The sequence below is a fragment of the Peromyscus eremicus genome, chromosome 6 (genome assembly GCF_949786415.1).
Source record: "Peromyscus eremicus chromosome 6, PerEre_H2_v1, whole genome shotgun sequence".
Taxonomy (NCBI): domain Eukaryota; kingdom Metazoa; phylum Chordata; class Mammalia; order Rodentia; family Cricetidae; genus Peromyscus; species Peromyscus eremicus.
In genome coordinates, this window is record NC_081421.1 from 88,552,005 (window position 1) to 88,573,711 (window position 21,707).

General features: G+C 40.8%; 2 protein-coding genes across 11 annotated transcripts in view; one reads left to right on the forward strand and one right to left on the reverse strand.

Moving 5' to 3' along the window:
- Sass6 (SAS-6 centriolar assembly protein) overlaps positions 1-9,405 on the forward strand; it is a 32,123-nt gene extending 22,718 nt beyond the window's left edge. For 2 of the 3 annotated variants that reach the window (XM_059266137.1, XM_059266140.1), the window contains 4 exons: positions 595-723; positions 7,651-7,745; positions 8,887-8,981; positions 9,074-9,405. In XM_059266137.1, coding sequence (XP_059122120.1) covers positions 595-723; positions 7,651-7,745; positions 8,887-8,981; positions 9,074-9,180 — 426 coding nt within the window. In that variant the 3' untranslated portion in view covers positions 9,181-9,405. The remainder of the gene's footprint in view (positions 1-594; positions 724-7,650; positions 7,746-8,886; positions 8,982-9,073) is intronic. The other variant, XM_059266138.1, reaches the window with a different exon arrangement.
- Positions 1-21,707, reverse strand: part of Mfsd14a (major facilitator superfamily domain containing 14A) — a 65,521-nt gene that overhangs the window by 17,370 nt on the left and 26,444 nt on the right. For 3 of the 8 annotated variants that reach the window (XM_059266141.1, XM_059266142.1, XM_059266143.1), the window contains exons 8-12: positions 21,437-21,508; positions 17,231-17,343; positions 15,781-15,878; positions 14,437-14,603; positions 12,695-13,175 (exon numbers count right to left, since the gene is read on the reverse strand). In XM_059266141.1, the coding sequence (XP_059122124.1) occupies positions 12,969-13,175; positions 14,437-14,603; positions 15,781-15,878; positions 17,231-17,343; positions 21,437-21,508 (657 nt within the window). In that variant the 3' untranslated portion in view covers positions 12,695-12,968. The other 5 variants (XR_009379902.1, XM_059266145.1, XM_059266144.1 and 2 more) reach the window with 5 other exon arrangements.

Genomic DNA, 21,707 nt, shown 5'->3' on the forward strand with positions numbered 1-21,707 from the left:
GTGCTGCTAAGTTGGAATGGGGTACAAAAAGAGAAACAGTTGAATCCTCACTGAGTGCTGTCAAACAGCTGTGTAAAGGGTATCTCTAGTGCCGCCACTGGCTTCAGAGGCAACACAAGTGGCCTCTTTTAAGAAACTTGGTTCTCATGATATTGGTTAATGCTGGTGCCATGATATTAAAATTAGTACAAAGCATTTCTTTCAGCTTGTCTGCTAAAAGACAATAGTCTTAATTTTTATTCAATCTGACAAAATTATTTATCTCTGAATGGACTGTTGATGACCCCAAATCTTCCTTATACCTTCTCTGTCAGTAGGGCTAGGTAAACAAGGTGCCTTGGCAGTCTTTGTTTTAACCCCATTCAAAGGCAAACCCAGTAATTTCTTTGAACCATAATAGCTAGTCTGGAGGACCCTCTAGGTGGACCAAAGAGGTTCCACCCTCTGGTTACTAAAAAGCAACATTTTGTGGTGTCTTCTAGAGAAAATTGGCCCCTGAGATATCGCTGTTAACTAGTAATGATTACTAGCAGACATTTTGCTTTCTGGGTCAGATATTTCTCATCTGCAATCATTTTATATTTTGGTTTTTAGGTTGATAATAGACTAAATTACCCGACCTGTGGAATTGGCTATCCTGTCTCCTCTGCGTTTGCATTCCAGAATGTTTTTCCTCATGTAGTATCTGCCAAAAACACCAGCCATCCAATTTCAGGACCAAAGGTAGCCAAATGAACTGTTCTGGAAAATTACAGAAACTTGTTGGCATATAAATATGTTTCGCCTTTTAAAAGTGTGTTTGTTGCTCAGCTGCTAACTAGTAGGTAATGTATTAGATGATTACTGAATATCTAGCATATGCTTAAAGGAAATACAAGTACCAAGTGTGTGCAGAATCACTGCAGTTTGTAAAGCCTAGATTGTTGTGGACTATTACTTTAACTAGGCAAAGATGTGTTACTTTTGTTTATACTGTGGAATATTTATTACTTTAACTGTGTAAAGGTGTGTTGTATTTGTTTATGCTGCATTTGTATAATTATGTAAAGATGTGTTGCATTTGTTTCACCTTGCCTGTCTAAGGCACCTGATTGGTCTAATAAAAAGCTGAATGGCCAATAGCTAGGCAGGAGAGGGATAGGCGGGGCTGGCAGACAGAGAGAATAAGTGGGAGGAGAAATCTAGGTTTGAGAGGAGGAGGAGGAGGAGGAGGAGGAGGAGGAGGAGGAGGAGGAGGAGGAGGAGGAGGAGGAGGAGGAGGAGAATGAGGGAGAAAGAGAGGGAGATGCCTGCCTGGGGCCAGCCAGCCAGGGAACCACAGCCAGCTAGATGGAGTGGGACATAGATAAAGAAAGGTAAAAAGCCCTGAGGCAAAATGTAGATGAAGAGAAATAGGTTAATTTAAGATAAAGAAAAAAAGCTGACCAGAAACAAGCATACGCTAAGGCTGAGCATTCCTAACTAATTAAAAAGTCTCTGTGTCATGATTTGGGAGCTGGTTGGTGGCCCAAAAAGAAAAAGCCTGGTACACTAGAGATCAGTCTATGGAATCTTGGCTTATTTCTTCTCATCTCTCCATTTTTATTCATTGTTTTACCGAGTCAACAAGCTGAAGAAAGATTGCTAACATCATGCTACTAGCATACTCAGTTTTCTTACTCTCTTGTCAGAGTTTTTATGTCTAGGGCAGGCTGATAGCCAGCAAATTCTGAAATGCAGTTTGGGTGACATTGTCACAAGTGGTGTATGAGAAATAATCAATCTTCTCATACTTGATTTATTAGCAAAGATTTTTTTCTGTCCAGTTTATTTCTTGATCATCATTATTATAACTAATATTTTGGTGCTTATATGGTGTCCTTAAATATATGGGCAGTCTTTGTTTTTGATTTTTCATTATTGCTTTGTTGTTGAGATGGGTCTTACTATGTTGTCCTAGGTAGCATCTTCCTGCTTCTGCTCCAAGTAGCCGGAATTACAGGGACACAACACTGTTCCAGGCTTCTCTCTCTGTCTGTCTGTCTGTCGCTCTCCCTCTGTTGTGTGTGGGGGTCACTTGGGAATGGGAAGGAGGCCTCAGAGTACAGCCTGTAGAAGTCACTTCCCTCCATCTGTTACTTAGGTGCCACTGGCTGAGCTCAGGCCCTCAGCCTTAGCCACAGAGCTTAGTCTGTCCTGTGAGCTGTCTCACTGCCCACCTCTCCTCCATGGTTTGCTTCTCAGAACCCCGTTTCATGATTGCTGTAGTTTCTTTTTTTTTTTTTTTTTTTTTTTTTTTTTGGTTTTTCGAGACAGGGTTTCTCTGTGTAGCTTTGCGCCTTTCCTGGGACTCACTTGGTAGCCCAGGCTGGCCTCGAACTCACAGAGATCCGCCTGGCTCTGCCTCCCGAGTGCTGGGATTAAAGGCGTGCGCCACCACCGCCCGGCTTGTATTTTCTTTTTAAAAGATTCATTGTGGGCCTGGAGAGATGGCTCAGAGGTTAAGAGCACCGACTGCTCTTCCAGAGGTCCTGAGTTCAATTCCCAGCACCCACATGGTGGCTCACAACCATCTGTAATGAGATCTGGTGCCCTCTTCTGTATACATAATAAATAAATAAATCTTAAAAAAAAAAAAAAGATTCATTGTGAGCGTGTGCCACATGTGTGCCAGTGCCTGTGGGGGCCAGAAGAGGGTGTCCCTCCCTAGAGCTAGAGTTAACAGGAGGGTGTGAGCTACCGGACATGGGTGCCAGGAACCAGATTGTGAACCTCTGCAGTAGCATCCAGTGCTGTTAACTGCTGAGCCATTTACTCCAGTCCTTCCATATTTTTTGATCATATTTTACCCTCAGCAGTAAAAACAAACAAGAAAAGCACAGAACTTAAATATTCAGTAAGGGATATATCTTTCTTTGTGAGTTGTACTCATACACTTTGAAGTGACTGTTATTTACAGTATAATTTAGTGGTTTAGGAAAATAGAGCTGAGCGGTGGTGGCCATGCCTTTAATCCCAGCACTCAGGAGGCAGAGGCAGGGGGATTCTCTGAGTTCAAGGCCAGCCTGGTCTACAGAGCAAGTTCCAGGACAGCCAGGGTTACACAGAGAAACCCTGACCCAGAAAACTAAAAGCGAAAATAGGATCTGGGTGGGCATTGCAGCGAATTCCTATAATCCAGAGGCTGAAGCAGAATGCTCAAAGCCAGCTTGGGCTGAGCATCGTGGCACACATCTTTTCTTTTTTCTTTTTTAATTAATTTATTTATTGTGTATGCAGTTGGGAGTTGCTTCTCTCCACCGTTTGAACTTAGGTCATCAGACTAGGCAGTAAGCGCCCCAACCTACTGAGCCCCATTTCCAAATTTATAAACAATTTACTATGAGATGATTCGTGTGTATTCTAGACTACGTCCTCCATCAGATGTATGATCGGGACATGTTTTCTGTCAGTTCGTAGCTTCTCCTTTTCTCTCATCTATTTTCCTTCCTTTCTCCGCCGCCCCCATGCCTTTCTCCCTTCCTTCCTTCCCTCCCTCCCTCCCTCCCCTTTTGTTTTGTGACTGAGTCTCCGTATGTAGCCTGGACGGTCCTTGAACTCGTGTTTCTCGTCCCTTAGTCTTCCTGAGTGCTGGGATTGCAGGTGTGAACCACCTTACCTGCTGGCTCCTTTTTATATTGTTGATAGCTTTTTGAGTCATGGGACTTTGAAAATTAAAAGAAAAAAAAATAGATTTATTTTATGTGTGTGGATATTTTTGCCTGCTAGGCAAGCCCTTTGCCACTGAGCTGCATCCTCAGCACCTTAGTCTGTTTGTAGAGAGGGCCTCGCTCTGTACTCACACTGGCCTTAAGTCCATTCTCCTACCTTCGGCTTTCCAAATGCTAACGTTAGATCTGCATGTACCACTGTGCTCTGCTAAGATTACTGATCTCTCTCTGCTGGCTCCATTCTACTGTAGAACCTATCATTTGTTTGTTTTTTCTTTCTTCAGTTTTTAAATTCTTACTTGTTTCCTTTTCTTTTCTTCTTCCCCTTCCCTCAGTGCCAAGGACAGAATCTAGAGCCTTATGTATGCCAGGTGTTAAGTTTCAGACCCTAGACAAACAGCTGAGGTGCCTATTTAACATAGCAAAGTTAGACCTGGCCACCAGGTTCTCCCAGCATCCCTTAGTCCCTACCTGTTACAGGGTATGGCTGGCATACCCAACCCTTACCCTGAACTTTCCAGCCCAGGGGCTGAGCTGCCCTGCCCCCAGAGGCTCTTCCCTATATAATGCAGATATTTGGGTTCCCCGCCTCTTCTCTCTTGGACCTCTGGCCTCCTGGCTGCTGCACCTAGTCTCCTCTCCCTTTCTCCCTTCCCCTCCCACGCTCCCACACGGCCCAGCTCAGCCTGCTCATGTCCACTCTGGACTCTCCCTCTGCCTATGCTCTTCCACACATCTACAATAAACTTTCTCCTCCACCATACCTAGGAGCAGTCATGCCCTTTCCTCTTTATTTCTTTTTTCATTCACCAGGCAGGTGACCTACCACCAAGTTATATACCCTCAAGCCCTACGTTTTTTTAATATTTGTTTCATGAGTGTTCTGCTTAAAGCATGGTTATAATGGGTGCTTTAAAGCGTTTTCCTGCAATCTGATGTTCGTTAGCCTATGGCGGTGTCTTTTGAGTTCTTTTTTCAATACACCTAGTTGCTTCGATTTTCCTGGTTCTTTGTTAAATAGTTAGGACTGTATTCTGGATAGTGTATTGTGAGATTCTAGAGTCTGTTTAAATTGTAAAGAAGAAACTTTTTAAAAAAGATTCTTACTCAGGCTGGAGAGATGGCTGCCCACCCAGAGCACCCAGATTGATTTCCCAGCACCCACATGGCAGCTCACAACTGTCTGTAACTCTATTTCCAGGGGATCTGACATCCTCACACAGACATACATGCAAGCAAAATACCAATGCACATAAAAAAATAAATAAAAGGAATCATCAAAATAATTAAAAAAGATTCTTTGCTGTGGGATGTCATGTATGCTGTGAATATATGTTGCTATGATTGATTGATAAATAAAACGTTGATTGGCCAGTAGCCAGGCAGGAAATATAGTATAGGCGGGACAAGCAGGGAAGAGAATGCTGGAAGCCGAGGAGAGACACCAGCCTGCCGTCCAGGGAGCAACATGTAAAGCCACGGAACACGTGGTGACATATCAATGAACAGAAATGGGCTGAGTTTAAGTGTAAGAGCTAGACAATGGTAGGCCTGAGCTAATGGCTGAGTAGTTTAATATGAGCTTCTGAGTGATTATTTTATAAGTGGTTGTGGGGTCCGAGGGGCTGGGCAGGACTGGAGAAAACTCCAGCTACAGATTCTTAGTTGAAGTTTCAAGGTCTGATCTGTTTCTATAGACTGTGTTTTCTGTGTCAGCTGTTTTTATAGGATTTGCTGTACCATTTGTATCTATCCCAAATGTGCAACATCCAGCGACCATTCTGTGACCTGTCAGCAGAACCCCTTTGATTCTTTGGTTGGAGTCAGATTGTGCATGTGTTGCTCCTAAGATAGTTTTGTAATTTGTATTTGGTGCTGAGAATCATAGCTTGTTTCTTAAATGTGCTCTGCCCACAGGCTGGCAGTTTTAACATCATTGTGTTTGATCTCAAGGTTTGCCTGTTCCTATTTGCTTCCTGTATTTTGTATCTTTTCCTTGTCTTGATTTTGGGGACTGTTGGTGATACTTTCACAAATGAGAGAAAATGTGCAATAGGATACTTGTATTTGGCTATTTTGTTTAATGTGATGCCCTCCATTTCCATCAATATTGCTGCAAATGATTTGAATACTTCAGTGTGTAGTGTGTATATGTGTATGTACACACACTGTATTTTCCTTTTATATTTTAATGGGCATCCAGGCTGATTCTGTGTTAGCTGCAGTGAACTGTGATGTGGCGAACATGGGTGTACATTTATCTCCTTTGTATTCTGGCTTTTATTCCTTTGGGTGTACACCCAAGAGTGAAGTGAATTCATACAAAACCCATGGATAGTGTTTTGAGGACCATCTGTATCGATCTTTACAGTAACTGTGTTTATTTACATCCTCACCAACAGGGTATGACTCCTTTTTGCCAAATCCTCACCAGCATTTGCTAATTTGTTTTTATTTTGATAATTCTACCTGGGGCAAGAAGTTACTTCATTGTAATTTTGTTTTCTATTTCCCTGGTGGCTAAAATCATTGAGCAGTTTTTCCATATTTTTATTTTTTTGGGAAAGTATCCATTTAAATCATTGGCATATTTTAAAATAGATTCCTTGTTTTGTGAATTTTTTTGGTTTGTGTATTCTGGACATGAATTCTCTGTTGGATATGTGATCGCAGATATTCTCTCCCATTCTGTAGATTGTCTCTTCGATGATTGTGTCTTTTTCCATTTGTTATTTTTTGCTTTTCTTTCCCATGCTTTTGTGGTTCTGTCCAGAAATCATCGCCAGTCTACTGTCTTTTTGAAATGTTTTCCCTTTAGTAGTTTCAGAGTTGCTGGTCTTCCATTAAGGACTTTTCATCCATTTTGAGTTGATTTTTATACAAGGCAAGAGGGTAAGTTCAGTCTTTGGCGAGTAGATATCCACATGCCCAGCCCTGTTTGCTGACAAGGCTGTTCTTTCTCTAATGTATGTTTTTGGTACCTTTGCAAGAGGTGGTTGACTGTAGTATCATGGGTTTACCTCTGGGTTCTGCCCTCTGTTCCATCGGAATGTGCATCTATCTCCATTCGAGCCAGCCTACCGATACGTTGGTTATGGTGGCTCTGGAGTGTACCTTGGAATCAAGTATAATGACACCTCCAGCTTTGCTCTGGGCTCCAGATTGCATTCTCTGCTGGGTCTTTTGTGCTTCTGTATACATTTTAGAATTTTTTTTTTTTCTATTTCTTGGAAGAATGTCTTTGGGCTTTTGATGGGAAATTCATTGAGTTTGCCAATGAATGAGTAGAATGGATATCTTAACTATATTAACTTGTTCAATACTTTTCATGTTTTAATTTCTTTCTTCAGTGCTTTCAAGTTTCACTGTAATTTTGTACTTCTTAAGTATTATTCCTTGGTAGTGTTTGTTTTTTCGTATTTATTATTTTTGGTTATTTTAAAATCTAAATTCAAATGCTTTACTTAGAATTTTTAAGTAAGTGTAGCAGTCCTTTGAAAGCCTTTTAAAAGGCATGGTTTTCAGAATACACAAGGTAAATCTATTGTTGTGGTAATAGGTTTTTTTTGTTTTGTTTTGTTTTTTGTGTATTTTTGAGACAGAGCCTTGCTGTGTAGCCCAAGCTCTCTTCAAAGTCTTGATCGTTCCAGCACATGGGGTATGGGCACTTGCTACCAGGCCAGCCAAGCGTTGGCTGTTCAGTCCTGCAGTTGACCTGAGTGTGTTAGTGTCCATGTTCAAGTTCCCGTCGGCAGTCACTCTTACTCACTCTTCTCTCACTTCCGTCATGTGAGCTTTTTTTGTGAGGAAAAGTCAGGTTCTCTTAAGTATCAACAGAGTGTAAAATATAGGCAAAACCTTTCATTTTATTGTTGAGACTAACCAAGAAGTAAAACCTAAGCTCTCAGCTCAGCCTGGAACTGCCTCAGTTCCGAGTTCATGAGCTATGTTCTCCCCACAGGTTCAGTTTAACTTGCAGCTTACAAAACCAAGCACATCAATAGACGCACAGCCAGGAACAGCTGCTAGCAGGCCTTGTTCAACTGATAAGGAAAAGTAAGTACTCAGTGAGCTACTCTTGGCTGTGAAAAAGGAACTCTCTTGTATATGCTTTTAAATTATAGGATCCTGCTTAGATGTATGGTATAAGACTTTGTTAAACGTAGACTGTTCTTGTAAACATTTGGATATGTGTATAGACATCCTTTTTAAAGCTAGGTATAGCGGCACATGCCTTTAATTCTGCCACTCAAGTGGTAGAGATGGGCAGATCTCTGAGTGCAAAAGCCAAGACCTTGTCTCAGAAAGAGAGGGTTACAGAGATGGTTCAGTGATGCTCTTCCTGGGTTTGATTCCCACACCCACATGGCTGCCCACAACGCTTTGTAACTCCAAGGGAGATCTGAAGCCTTTTCCTGGCCTCCAGGGCCACTGCACACATGTGCAGACATAAATGCAGGCAAAGCACCCATACACATAAAAGTAAACAAAATACATGCACAGAACTTTTTGGATTAATGATATTCTCAAGTCAATTACATATTTTTTTTATCATGTGTCACTTACATACTTTTGTTCTAGTAGTATATTTTATTGTCTTCAATAAACTGAAGATAATATTCTCAGTGTATATTGTTTCTCTTGTGTTTTCTCATCCCTCTGTGTGTGTTTGCCATGATATAAAATCTTATGGTACTTAGAGAGTTTTCATTTCTTGTATAGTCCTTATCCCAGTTTTTAGTATAAGTTTAATACTTGTTTAGAAGGAATTTATTTTATATATAGATACATTTATTTGCTTAAAAAACCAGTGAGGAGTACACAGGTTAAGTGTCCTTTATTCGAAACATTTGAGACCAGCGGTACTTCAAGTTTTTGGAATATTTGCATATATATACTCAGTTATCTTAGGATGGCACCTAAGCCGGAAAGAAAAGATGGCTGCTTCTCCTACACAGCCTGCAGGGATATTATGTACTTGGTTCGTCGTCGTTGTTTCTGGTGCACTTTCTCATCTGAGCCATCCATCAAATGGGGTCAACAGATGTTGGAGTTGACAACTTGTGGTTATCATGTGGGTGGTCAAAAAAATATAGAACATTTTGAATTTGTCGACTAGGGACATTCAACACACACACATAGAAAATGAACAATAAAATGAAATTTAAGACCTAAAGATTACTTTTTTTTTTTTAAGTAGTGAAAATTTAGGACTGGAATCCAAATACTTGAAGAAAAGAGAAGATAGCATTCCTTTACGTGGACTCAGCCAGAATCTATTTAGTACTTCAGGTGAGAAGACGCTACACTGGGTATGGTAAAGTTTCATTAACTGTGTCTAAGACAGCAGTAGTAACAGGCTGTGTGTTTGTTCTCTTTTGCAGACCATCAGAAAGAAGGCATGCTGGGAGCATCGCAGACATCCTCCAAACCCACAGTTCTCCCCTCTTCCTCTTCAGCATATTTCCCTGGGCAGTTGCCAACTAGTTAACCCAACACCTTTTATTTCTCACTCCTCATTCCTGGTAGCTCATCTGGATCCTGTTATACTGCTGCCATTTACAAACTTAGGAGATTGTTAAAGATTCTGAGTAAATGGTATTTTATTCTGTAAACAGAATGCTTCAAAAATATCACTGAATTTTATCAGATTAACAGTTGGTCTGAGTAAGAAACACCCTAATGAGAAATGCACCCTGCAAGGGAATAATAACAAGCTGAAGAAAGCTTGTGACTCATACTATCACGTTTATTAGCAAAACATCCTTAATTTGCCACCTGAGTATTGGGAGAAATAGCTTCAGCCTCTGATTTTTGATCTGTACACTCAAGTCCTTACACTTTTAAAGTTTGTTGTTTTGGTTTGTTTTTTCTTCCATTTTTTATACATATATAAAAATGGACATATAAAAAAAGAGACAGTAATTTTTTGTTTGCTTGTTTTTCAAGACAGGGTTTTTCTATGTAGCCCTGGCTATCCTGGAACTCGCTCTATAGACTAGGCTGGCCTTGAACTCAGGAGATCTGCCTGCCTCTGTCTCCCAAATGCTGAGACTAAAGGTGTGTACCACCATGCCTGACTCATCCAACATATTTGGACTTCTTTCCCCTCCCATCTCCACCCAGGTGGTCTACACCTCCCTACCCACATAATTTCATGTTTTTTTCTCCCTCAAAAAGAAAAACAAACCAACAGTAAAACAAAAAATACCAAACCAAAACAGTGAAGTCCATTTTGTGCTAGCCAACTATTCCTGGGTATGGGCCCTGCCCTGGAGTTTGGTTGAAATATCCGGTGACTCTTAAGTACTTTAAATCGCTAGAATGAATTAAGTATTTATAGTGAATAAATTATTTTCCCTGAAACATCTGATCTATGAAATAATTTTTATATAAAAATAATTTGGACATTGTATTTACATGGCTAAAATGCTTTAGTCATCTGGGCTGAGCTTAGAATACAAAAAAACCTTCAGGGTAATGGCATCATGAATATTCATGGTATTTTTATAGATTCAAAATTTGCACTCAGTGTTAATAAAGAAAAATTAACTATAGGAATTTACAACTTTCTTTCTCACTACTAAAACTTCTAAGAACTATTCCTTAGAAATTAAGTAGTTTATAAACCTCCACCATGGGGGCTGGATAGATGGTTCAGTGGTTAAGACCTTGCACTGCTTTAGTGGAGGACCTGAGTTCAGTTCCCAACACACATGTTGGAGTGGTTTAAAATAGCCTGGAACTCTTGCTTCTACAGATCCACGGTCCTCGGCATACACCATACTCTTGTGCAAATAAATATCACAAAATTTCCTACATCTTTAACCTTAAGGGTCCCATTTTGTTTTCTTTCTTTTTTTTTTTGGTTTTTCAAGACAGGGTTTCTCTGTACAGCTTTGCGCCTTTCCTGGATGTCGCTCTGTAGACCAGGCTGGCCTCGAACTCACAGAGATCCGCCTAGCTCTGCTTCCCAAGTGCTGGGATTAAAGGCGTCAGCCACCATCGCCCGGCCCATTTTGTTTTCTTATTTACAACTACCCAAAGGAAATTAAAATCCTCCTAAGACCCCCCAAATCTTATTTGTAAAATGCTAACAATCATGTGATAGTCTTAACAGTTTCAGAGGGCTGACGAAATGGCTCAGCGGTTGATGGCTGCTCTTGCAGAGGAATAGGTTCTAGTCCTAGCACCCACACGACAGCTCACAACTGTGTCAATAGAAACCCAAGAGACCTGTTGCCCTCCTTACGTCTCTGAGTACATCAGGCATACACATGGTGTATAGATATACATGCAGGCAAGACATTCATACACATTAAAAAACAATTTTTTTAAAGTACATCAAGGTAGTGCCAACTTTACTAGGGCCACAGGAAGACAAGGATCTTTCATCTCATTTTCAAGATGCTGCCAACTGCCAGCTACCTTCAACAAGAGGTGTAATGAAAAGTTCAGTGATGGGTAAGAATATCACCACCAAAACTACACAGAGAAACCCTGTCTCGAAAAACCAAAAAAAAAAAAAAAAGAGTATTGTTAAGAAGTCTGGACAATGCGGGACTGTTGTAAATACTGTGTAATGTACATAAGGGTTGTGGCAGGCTTTGGAAGGGATATATGACATATGTAGCTTTTTAAAAAAGATACTCCTACCCTTACTATTTATAAACACACATTTCCAAGATAGGCCAGCACATTTCACAGCAGCTATCTACCCGAGTGTCTCTGTGCCAAGTGTCCATGCACACAGACCATGCTAATTCTTTGCTCTACCTCTTCACCTTTGGCTTGAAATTGTTTTGTGGTGTATAACTGTACATGTGTTTATAATCAAAATGTTGCTGTTAGTGTTATTTCTAAAAACTGTGACCTTTGTTAATAAAGTACAAACTTGAGAGTTCCATATGCCAGAAGCATGTTTAGAAAATAAAAAAACTGACTTGCATCTTCTGTGGTTAGGAAATCAAGTATTTCCAGTTGATTTGCAAATGTTGCATTTTTATCTTCAGGGGTTTTTGGTTAGGTGAGGGCAAACGAATGGACTGCAGGAGGTAAGTTAAGGTAAGACTTGTTTCTGTAAAAATGCTTATGGTAACAAATAAAGCCCAAACAGGCCTTACAGGGACTCACAGATCAAGACTTGTTTAAAAAGAAAAAAATCATTAAAATATTTAATTTTATTAACAGAATATTTACATTTTGAGACCTTATTTAATCATAGTGAATGCTCCAAGTTTAAAAAGCATTAGGCAGTAACCACACACAAGATGAAAACAGTGTAAACTATACAATACTTTATGTACAATTTTTACAAAGTAACACTTTTTTAAATAATATAACTGGACACAAAAATATACACTTTAGAGAAATTCACATCAGTAATTGTATAAAGCTCTCTTCTAGGGTCCTGAAAATTTAGGACAAACATTAGCTCTGTAAATAAAGTGTTACTGCGACAGTCCTGAAAGGCCACTATATATATTTATCTACATAGAGATATCACATTGACATTTTCAAGGCTACCAGCTTTACTCTATAATTTTTAGACTATGTATTCAAGTGTTGAGGTCCTTATGAGTATGCAAACATCAAAAGGATAGTGGTGTAAGAAGCAGAACACAGATGTATAGGCTCTGACCACCCCAATTTAAATTCTAAGTGGCTGATATTTCCATACTTCAAAACAGTAGTGAATAATGTTTTAAATAAAATTATGGCAAACAAGCTTGGAACATGATTCTGGTTTTCTACAATTTTCACAAGTTTTTGTTGTTTTAAATGCAAACAATTCTTTACCATTTCTTTATTCTAGTGCATCTGCATTAAGGCTTTGAATTATTTGACCCAAGATTTTACAATATTAAAATCTGACTCAGGCTTTTACAATGTTAAAGCGAACAGGTCCACAACCATACTACCTACCATGTCACTGAGTCAGCATGAACAGAGGTAAAAGCTCAACACCTTAAGGAAATGGTAGCAGAGACGTGCTAACAGCGGAGTTACATATATAGCTTTTAATTAAAGATGTATAATAAAACAGTTTAGTGGCAAGAGATTGGTGCTAATAAACAAAAGGTTTCTTTTAGAAAGAAAGAAATTGTAACATCTTTGGAAAACTGTCCGTTTCTTTCTTTAGTTCCCACGGAGTTCATGCAGGTATTTCTTAAGACAATCTTAAAAGTACATTGTAGATGGAAATGGAATGTACATCCAGAACTATAGGTGAAAACTAAGACCTGGGTGTTGAGAGAAAAGTCTTCCTGATTCCGGTCCTCACACATTTGTGTCCTGGAGTAAAGGTTCTTTGGCCTCTCCTGGTGCTTGTGTACTGTGAGGATGGCTGTGACCACCACAGTGCTTTCTCCAACTGCTGGACCTTAAACTTAAATTAGTATGTTCCGGAATAAACAAGGCAACGAGCAGAGCCAGCAGTACCGAACAGGCTCCAAAGAGGAAGGGGGGACCAGGGATGATGGAGTTCTGAGGAAGAAACAATAGTTAGGGAGTTTGCACAGATACTTTCCCCCTAAAATTGCTTAGCAACTGTTTTTCCTCGGATTTTTTGTTGTTTTGTTTTTTGAGACAGGGGTTCTCTATATACAGCTCTGGCTGTCCTGGTGGCCTCCAACTCACAGAGATCCTCCTATGGGATTAAAGGCGTGTACAACCACCACCCAGATTTTTTCTAAGCCAATGACTCCATTGAAGCAAGTTATAAAATACTTCACATTCTTACTGTAAAGTCCTGCACACAGACTTACGATTATCTAGACAACTGTGCATTGCTTTCAGCACAGCACCTGAAAACAGGTCTTCATGCACCTCCACTCAATCTGCTAGTCCCAAGAGGAAGACAGGAACCTCAGAGTCAAGCAAAGCTGCACATACTGACACCTATAGAATCAATACCTTTTTTTGTTTGTTTCAAAAACACAACATTGCTAACCACAGAAAAAACAGGTAAACAGATTTTATTTTAGCCCCAGATCACATTCATTCTGACACAGAAGCCTGCATGGTCAGGTTTTGTTTATGTGGCCCACTTTTTTTTTTTTCTTTTAAATTTGGAAATAGGCTTGGCTGGGGAAAACTCTTGCTAAATCAAGGAAACCGAAGAGCTGTTTGCATTGGCTCAATGGTTCATGTGGCTTGGCGTTGGTAATGTCAGTTACAAGGAGGGAAATAAAGCAAGCACATCAACAAACGCATGCATAACCGCCTCCATCTGGAGACGGGTGACAGCTGTGATACAGAAAAGCAGCAGCATGGAATGCAGAAAGAGCTGACATGCCATTACATACAAACGGACAGTGGCTTTGAAATGATTCTTCATTCTTAGAGGAAAAGGATGCACAGACAATTCTGCAGTAAGGTACTCGGAAGAAAAGTTTCTTGGACTTTAAAGATTAACTTTTGTTTTAACAATGTCGGGCTGAATGGAGGGCCCATTGATGCTAGGCAAGCTCTCCAGCAGGGCTAAAGCCCCAATCCATTGGGGTTTCATCTGACCGAAAGTACACTAAGCACTTCAGGTGGGCATCACTGGCTGCTCTGTGTAATCTCAGTATTCAGAAGGCTGGGGCAGAAGCATCAGCACAGGCCACACAGTGAGTTCCTGGAACTACAGTGGGCTCTGTCTCAGAAAACCAGAAACAGTTTTACAGTAAAGCTTTCGTTTTCAAAACTATCCTGTAGTCCAGCCAAATAAATGGGACATTTTACCATGCAAATGAAGAATTACCTGTTCAAAGTGGTGCTGAGGACTTGTGTTTGTCCCCAGGTCTGCTGAACCTGTGATTGGCAGTTCTTTAAGTTCCACATGGAATATGTAGAAAATGAACCCATAAAGGGCTGGTCCCAGACCATTGCACAATCCTCGGATTCCTGTTATCATTCCTTGAACAACACCTACATGTTTAAAGAAATCATTTAGCACATTGTCCTCTTTCCTACTCTAAAAAACTACAAACATGCAATCAATCTAAATTGAGACGGTTAGCAGAAACTAGCAACTTACTCTACCAGATGTCATCAGTAGTTACTGCCCTACATTCTGTACATGCAAGCCCAGACATTACAGGAGGAATTCTGGGTAGCAAATGGACATCAGCCAGGAACTCAGAAGTACATTAAAACTGTCACACACAGTTTGCTACTCAGTCAACTATATACTACTGAGTTTGATTTCAGTTTCTTTAGGATCATCTTGTAAATAAAAATGCAACTTGTTTTTAACCACAGGCCTTTCCTTTCTAAGTGACCATTTTACTAAGTGACCACTGCCACTGTTCTACCCTCTCTTCTCTCATAGCCAGGTACACGAAGGACCCTGTTCATCTGTTAGCATGCCAACAGCTAAATGTTCCTACCACAAAACCCTTTTATATTTACTCATGTCTTGTATCTATACTAAGGTACTATCACAATAGCAATATGACAGTGAAACTTCATTAGGAAATCAGGACATGAATGTGCACTGTCCCTCACAGGCTCAGGTGTTGAATTTCAGTCCCTATTAGTAGTGCTATTCAGGGAGGCCCAAGAACCAGAATGCTGGGGTGACTTCTTGCAAACATAGCTTGTTCCTGGCTTCTTCCTATCTACTTTCTCAACCACTATGGTGAGTAGCTTCTACCACATGCTTGCCCTTGCTGACATATTCCTCCCTCTGGGCCTACAAACAATGAGGCCAAGCAACCATGGACTGAACCCTTTAAAAACTCTACAACCAGAGCTGGAGAGATGGCTCAGAGGTTAAAAGCACTGACTGCTCTTCCAGAGAACCAGGGTTCAATTCCCAGCACCCACAAACAGCTCATAACTGTCTATAACTCTAGTTCCAGGGTATCCCACAACCTCACACAGACATACAAGTAGGCAAAACACCAATACACATTAAAAATAAATCATTAAAAAAACAAAAAACTCTACAACCAATATAAATCCAGTAAGCTGTTTCTGTCAGGCACTTTATCACAGTGATGCAAACGTGCTAACAGCCAAACAGTCAATATTTAAGACAAGGGACGACTAGCCACCTCAGAACCTGCTTTCCCACAGGCAGCAAACGTTCCTATCCACTCACCCTGTTGATCGGCATCAGCAGTCCGTGAAACAAGGGCACTAACAGCTGGAAAGGTAATGCTAGACATGGCTGCCACTGCCCCAGCAGCCCACATCATCCTGTAATCAGAGCAGCAAAACAAAAATTAATACCGCTTCTCCATTTTACCTGTCCAATCAAACCAAGTCATCCTGACTGTGCAATGGCTGTGGTACAGAAAAGAGAAGTGTACTTTCTCTGTTCCTCTAATTGGCTCTGGACAAGTCATTTAAAGGTATATATATCCCTGTGTACTCTGGAAACAGTAAGTACTTGTTCACAAAGATGGTGTGTTTGTAAAACTCGGTTGTCAAGTTCCAAACCATGATGTACATGGAATATTCTGTGGGAAGTTGAGAGGCTATGTGGAGGATTAGACATACAATTAGTAAGAAACATCAAGTGTATTTAAACATTGAGGCCAGTAATCATCCAAAGTTCCCATGGATTTGTGTTTCAGTTTAAGAGCACTGACTGGATATAATCTTGAAAGTATAAAGGGAAGTAAGCTGGATGTTCCTGGCTTCTTGTTTGAAATACTTCACATATGTGAAAAAAAATACTTCACCTCTGCAAAAGCTGCACTGGAAAATACATCACCCACTAAAACACATTCTTAGTGTTCACTAATAATACCCAAACCCAAAGAGGTGGGCAGCCCACCCACCCATCAACAGGAGCCTGCAGGAAGCATCCTGTAAGATAAGCTGGGCCTGGTCGTGAGCCAGGATGGGAGAAGTGGACTGTGCCCACTCACCCTGCCAGGGAGGAACACTAGTAAACTTTCCCTCCCAACTAAAAAGACAAAACAGATGTAAGGCTTTGCCCCAGAATCCCATGCTATTTCCTAGTAACAAACGGATTAGATTAAATGCACCTAACAGATTCAATAGCTTAATCATCTCAGGTCAAAAACAAACAAACAAAATCCTGCCACTATTTAGCCTTAAGCCAGTCTAGAACATACAAATGTGGAAAATTATACTATGCATGCTCTAAAGCCCAGCAAGAAGCAGGCTGAAGTCAGTCAATGGCTTAGCTGAGAAGGCTGGACATGGTTGTGCACACCTGTAGTCCCAGCACTCGGGAGGCTTAGGCAGCCTTAGCTTACAAGGAAAGAAGAAAAAAGGGAACATGTCTCAAAAACAAAAAAACACACAGAAAAAAAAATTTTTGATGGGGGTGTGGCTATAAGTAGGCTGCCCATGCCCCACACCACACCATGCATACATGGATAGTACTAATTGGATTCTGGATTAAATTCACACATGTCTATGAGGTTGGGAGAGATATATATTACTGGGGAGTCGGAAGAGGATTGGCAGGCAGGTAGTAAAGGGCTAATGTAATCAAAAGACATTATACAAGTAAATGAAAATTTCTAAGAATATAAAAAAAATTAAGAAAATGAACATTACAATATTATACCTACCAAGGTTCTGAACCAAAGCCATACCATGCCAGCTGCAATATCTGAAATCCCAGACCCAATAAGATGGTGTTCTTATTTCCAATTGACCTCATGAGTAAACTCAAGACTATGGTCTAGAAGACAAACACACACACACACACAATTATCACAAAGTTTTGTTTTGTTTTTTGTAATTGCATCTATCTATCTATCTATCTATCTATCTATCTATCTATCTATCTATCTATCTATCTATCGGAATTGGTTCTCTCTTCCCACATAAGGGTCCCAAGGATTGAACTCAGGTATTCAGGCTTGGTGGCAAGTACCTTTACCCACTGAGCCATCTCGCTGGGCTATATCACAAAAGTTTTTTTTTAAAAAGGTGGTTTCTTTCACTTTGATAAAGGTCCTTTAACACAGTGTGGTTTTTCAGCATTAACTGCCCCAACTAGTTCAGAGCTCAGTGTTCATGCTGCCACCAGCCACCACCATGCTCCCTGCCATGACAGTCATCTACTCCAACCCTCTGGAACTGTGAACCCCAGAGTAAACTTTCTTCTATAAGTTGGCTTGGTCATGGTGTCTTATCACAGCAATACAAAATTAACTAAAACAGACCTCAATGCTATCCAATAGCCCAGTGAGCACCCACAACTTCCTCTATACCTGCTGCTGAAACTATGAAGATTCTATGAAATATATAGGAGTTTATTAAGTATGATCTAGGAAATTTTTATTTAAGAGCACAGACTGAAAAACAGGCTGGATCATGATCTCTGAGACCCTGGAAAAATCTACTTCAGTCTTCTCTTACCAAGTGGAGCTAAGAGCAGTTTCAGACCTCAACAGTGGATGAAATGAGGCATTTACACAAAGTGCTGAGAGCTCCTGGCACATAGGAAGCATTTAATAAACGGTTTTGTGAGTTGATGGACATTCCTCTATTTCAAATCTAAATGAAACTCAGCATGGATTGGGGCATCAAAAATAATTTTGCTATTCTAACTAAATGTGAACACACCACACAAAATAGCTAATAAGTCTGTAGAAGTGGTACCAATGATCACTCTCATTACTTCCTCACACATCAAATAATTGCAAAGTGTAAGTTGAAATTTAATCATTTGACATTTTATGAGGTTTGGTAACAAATATGCCTGTAAAAAGTAAAGAAAGCTGCTTTTATGTCTAGGTGTGGTGACTCAGGAGAACTCACCTGTGTTTGAGGCCAGCCTAGGCTAGAGTTGAGTTCTAGGCTAGCCATGAGTTAGAATGAGTACTTGCCTCAAAATAGGTTCCTAGAAGGATTTCAAGTGACAACCCACTACTACCAGACCAAGCTCCTAGAGGATCTGAGCTCTCAGCTCTCTCTAAGACTAGTAAAAGTGAAAAGCATACAGGACTGAGTCCCCTGCCACCTTGTGGGATTAGACTCTTTGGGAGCCAATCCACAAAATTTGCTGAGCGGCAGTCTGCCAGAAGTTCAACTCACTAAAAAAACAACTGGGTAAAGCTAGTATTTCCCAGTCTAACAAGTATGTGAAATTTTCAATTTTTATTTCCTTGAATAAGATTTTATTGTTATTTCCTTTTAAGGCAATACATCCCTAATACTTGTGTGTGGGGCATGGTAGACAGTATTACAGACAACTTACATACTGGAAGGACTAGAATGCAAGAATTTCTGCTTTACTTATAGAATGTATCAGAGACAGACTTCAGTTAGTCAAAAGAAAACTTGAATATACTCAAAACTCTGTTAGGTCTCAGGAAGTCCGTATGTCCAGAAATGATAGTCTTGGCTCAATTCAAGCTGGACTATAAAAGGATTTCTGGTCATTAGATAAAAGCCAGCTTTCCTCAGGAACTTGTAAAAGTTCATCTGCCAAAGGAGTCATTTCCCTCACCTCTGGCAGAAGGGACATATGGTTCACCATTGACATACACCTGTGATTGCATATCAAAGCTCACACTCCAGGCTCCCTCAGTCCCTATTCACAAGTATCCTTGTAAGTTTCAAATTCCATATTAGCTTCCTGGCCCTTCCCTCCCCACCCCAAGCTACTTATCCTCCTTACAACCACTTTTTCTATTCCCTCTCTGGCTATCTCTTGCTATTCCCACTTCCCAAGCCCTGGCCATGTTCAGTCTGTTTCTCTCTGCTCTGGACTCTTCCAAATACCTTTGGCTGTTCTCTCTCTTATCTACAATAAAGACTGTCCCCCTTTCTTTGTGAAGAAACTATTTCAGTAGTTTCTTTACTACACCCCTTTGCATACACTGTGGCATCCAATTTCTGGGAAGAATGAGGATGCAAAGCTTAAAGAATTTGGGAAAGTGTGCTGGGCGGTAGTGGCACATGCCTTTAATCCCAGCACTTGGGAGGCAGAGCCAGGCGGGTCTCTGTGAGTTCGAGGCCAGCCTGGTCTACAAAGCAGATCCAGGAATGGCGCAAAGCTACACAGAGAAATCCTGTCTCGAAAAACTTAAAAAAAAAAAAAAAAAAAGAATTTGGGAAAGTTGACTCAAGACTACCCCCAAACATAGCATTTGCATCTCAAAAACCTTGCTTCCTCTTAAGGCTCTAAAGCAGTGGGTCTCAACCTTCTTAGTGCTGTGACCCTTTAATACAATTCCTCAAAGTTGTGGTGACCTCCAACCATACAATTATTTTCATTGCTACTTCATAACTGTAATTTTGCCACTGCTATGAATCGTAATGTAAATATCTGATATGCCAGATATCTGATATGCAATCCCCAAAGAGGTGGCAACCCGTGGGTTGAGAACCACTGCTCTAGAGGTTCACAGGGTCTCATCACTGATGCACCCCAGAGGAAAAGCACTGCTAAAACCAGATTCACCTTGATGAAATCCCTGCTGCCTCAGGTAAGAACACAGGAGGCTGGCCCCTATACACAGTTGGCAGCTGAAGGGCCAGCCATGGGCAGAGGTATGCACTCTTGGGAATGTGAGGCTAAGAAAGCTAGAGCTTTCCAAACACAGATCACAACTACACAAAACCTGCCTGTAAAGCAGCACCTCACAGCCCTTCACTCAGCACAATCAACTAGTAATTGTTGACGTATAGAATTCGGGTTTCTCAATTTAAGAAGCCAGGGACCAGTAAGTCCTAATTCAGGAAAGGGTAGAAAGAGAGAGCCTGGGTTCACCTCTGCTCACAACCAAACATCTCCTTGTGCATTGCTGGCCTCTTTACAGGCTTGCAAGTGGGAACAAAGGGTAAATGTACTTTCTTAAGGCCACGAGGAGACAGTCAAGTCAGAACAGAAGCCAGAAACACAGGTCTCCTCCCTTCCTGAGGTCACATCCTGTGCACAATTATCCAGGCTCACCGCTGCTGAGAATCTCTCACACAAGACTACAGGACCCCAGCATCAACAAGCACTGTTCACCTCCTGGGCTGACCAAGGCTTCCAGGAGCCCCTTGGGATTTACTTGCTAGCCTGCCTTCCTTCCCTTATCCACAGCAGCAGGACCAAACAGGCCTCTGCTTTCTTACTGGACCCCGACCATTCTCACCCTTGGGGCATTATTCCCATCATCCAACCACTTACAATTCTCTTCCACTAGCTATTTCTATAGCTTATTCTGCATATCCTTGGCCAAGTGCCACCTTGTACATCAAGCACTTCCCAGACCCTGCTTACTAATAAAACCTTTCCCCATGTTTCTCTACCACTTCTCCCCTTCTTTGAAGTTTTCATCCTAACTGATGTTTCCAACAATTTCCCTACATCATGTTTCAGTCTCTAGAACATAAACTCTACACAGCAAGGATCAACACCACTGTTTTATCTACAGTGCCTGCTGTACTATAGACATTCAGTGAATACTTGTTGATGAGGACTTCACAGAACAAGGTCTGATATACATCAATAAACTGTCATTCTTGTTATACATCACATATTCACTACTGTGTATCCATCCTAAAAATCGGATCAATTACCTGCTATATTAACATAAGTTTTTTAATAGATCAGAGACTCTTGTCATGTCTTGTCAGGCACGGTGGCACATGCCTTTAATCCCAGTACTCGCGAAGTAGAAGCAGGAGGATCTCTGTGAGTTCAAGGCCAGCTGGGTCTACATGGTGACCCCCGGAAGAGTCAGGACTACACACAGAGACCCCATCTCCCATCACTGTATGAGGCCTCATTTGGAAGGGCTGCCCTCTATGACCTCACTCCAGCAGAAACTCACCTGTGCAATAATGGACAGAATCCCAAGTACTGCTATAAAGGCCGCAACACTCTCTGGAGAAAATTTCATTATCTAGAAGGTTTCCAAAACAAGTAAAATTAATGAAAAAAGAAGCACAGAAAACACCAAGTTAGTGTAACTACTTGAACATTAATAGTAAATGGCTAGAAAAATGCGTTATCAAGACTTTTCATTCTAATTTTAAATTATTTATACACAAAGGATTCTACAGAAAAATGACTTATATGAAAAATTCCTTCTTTTTTTTTTG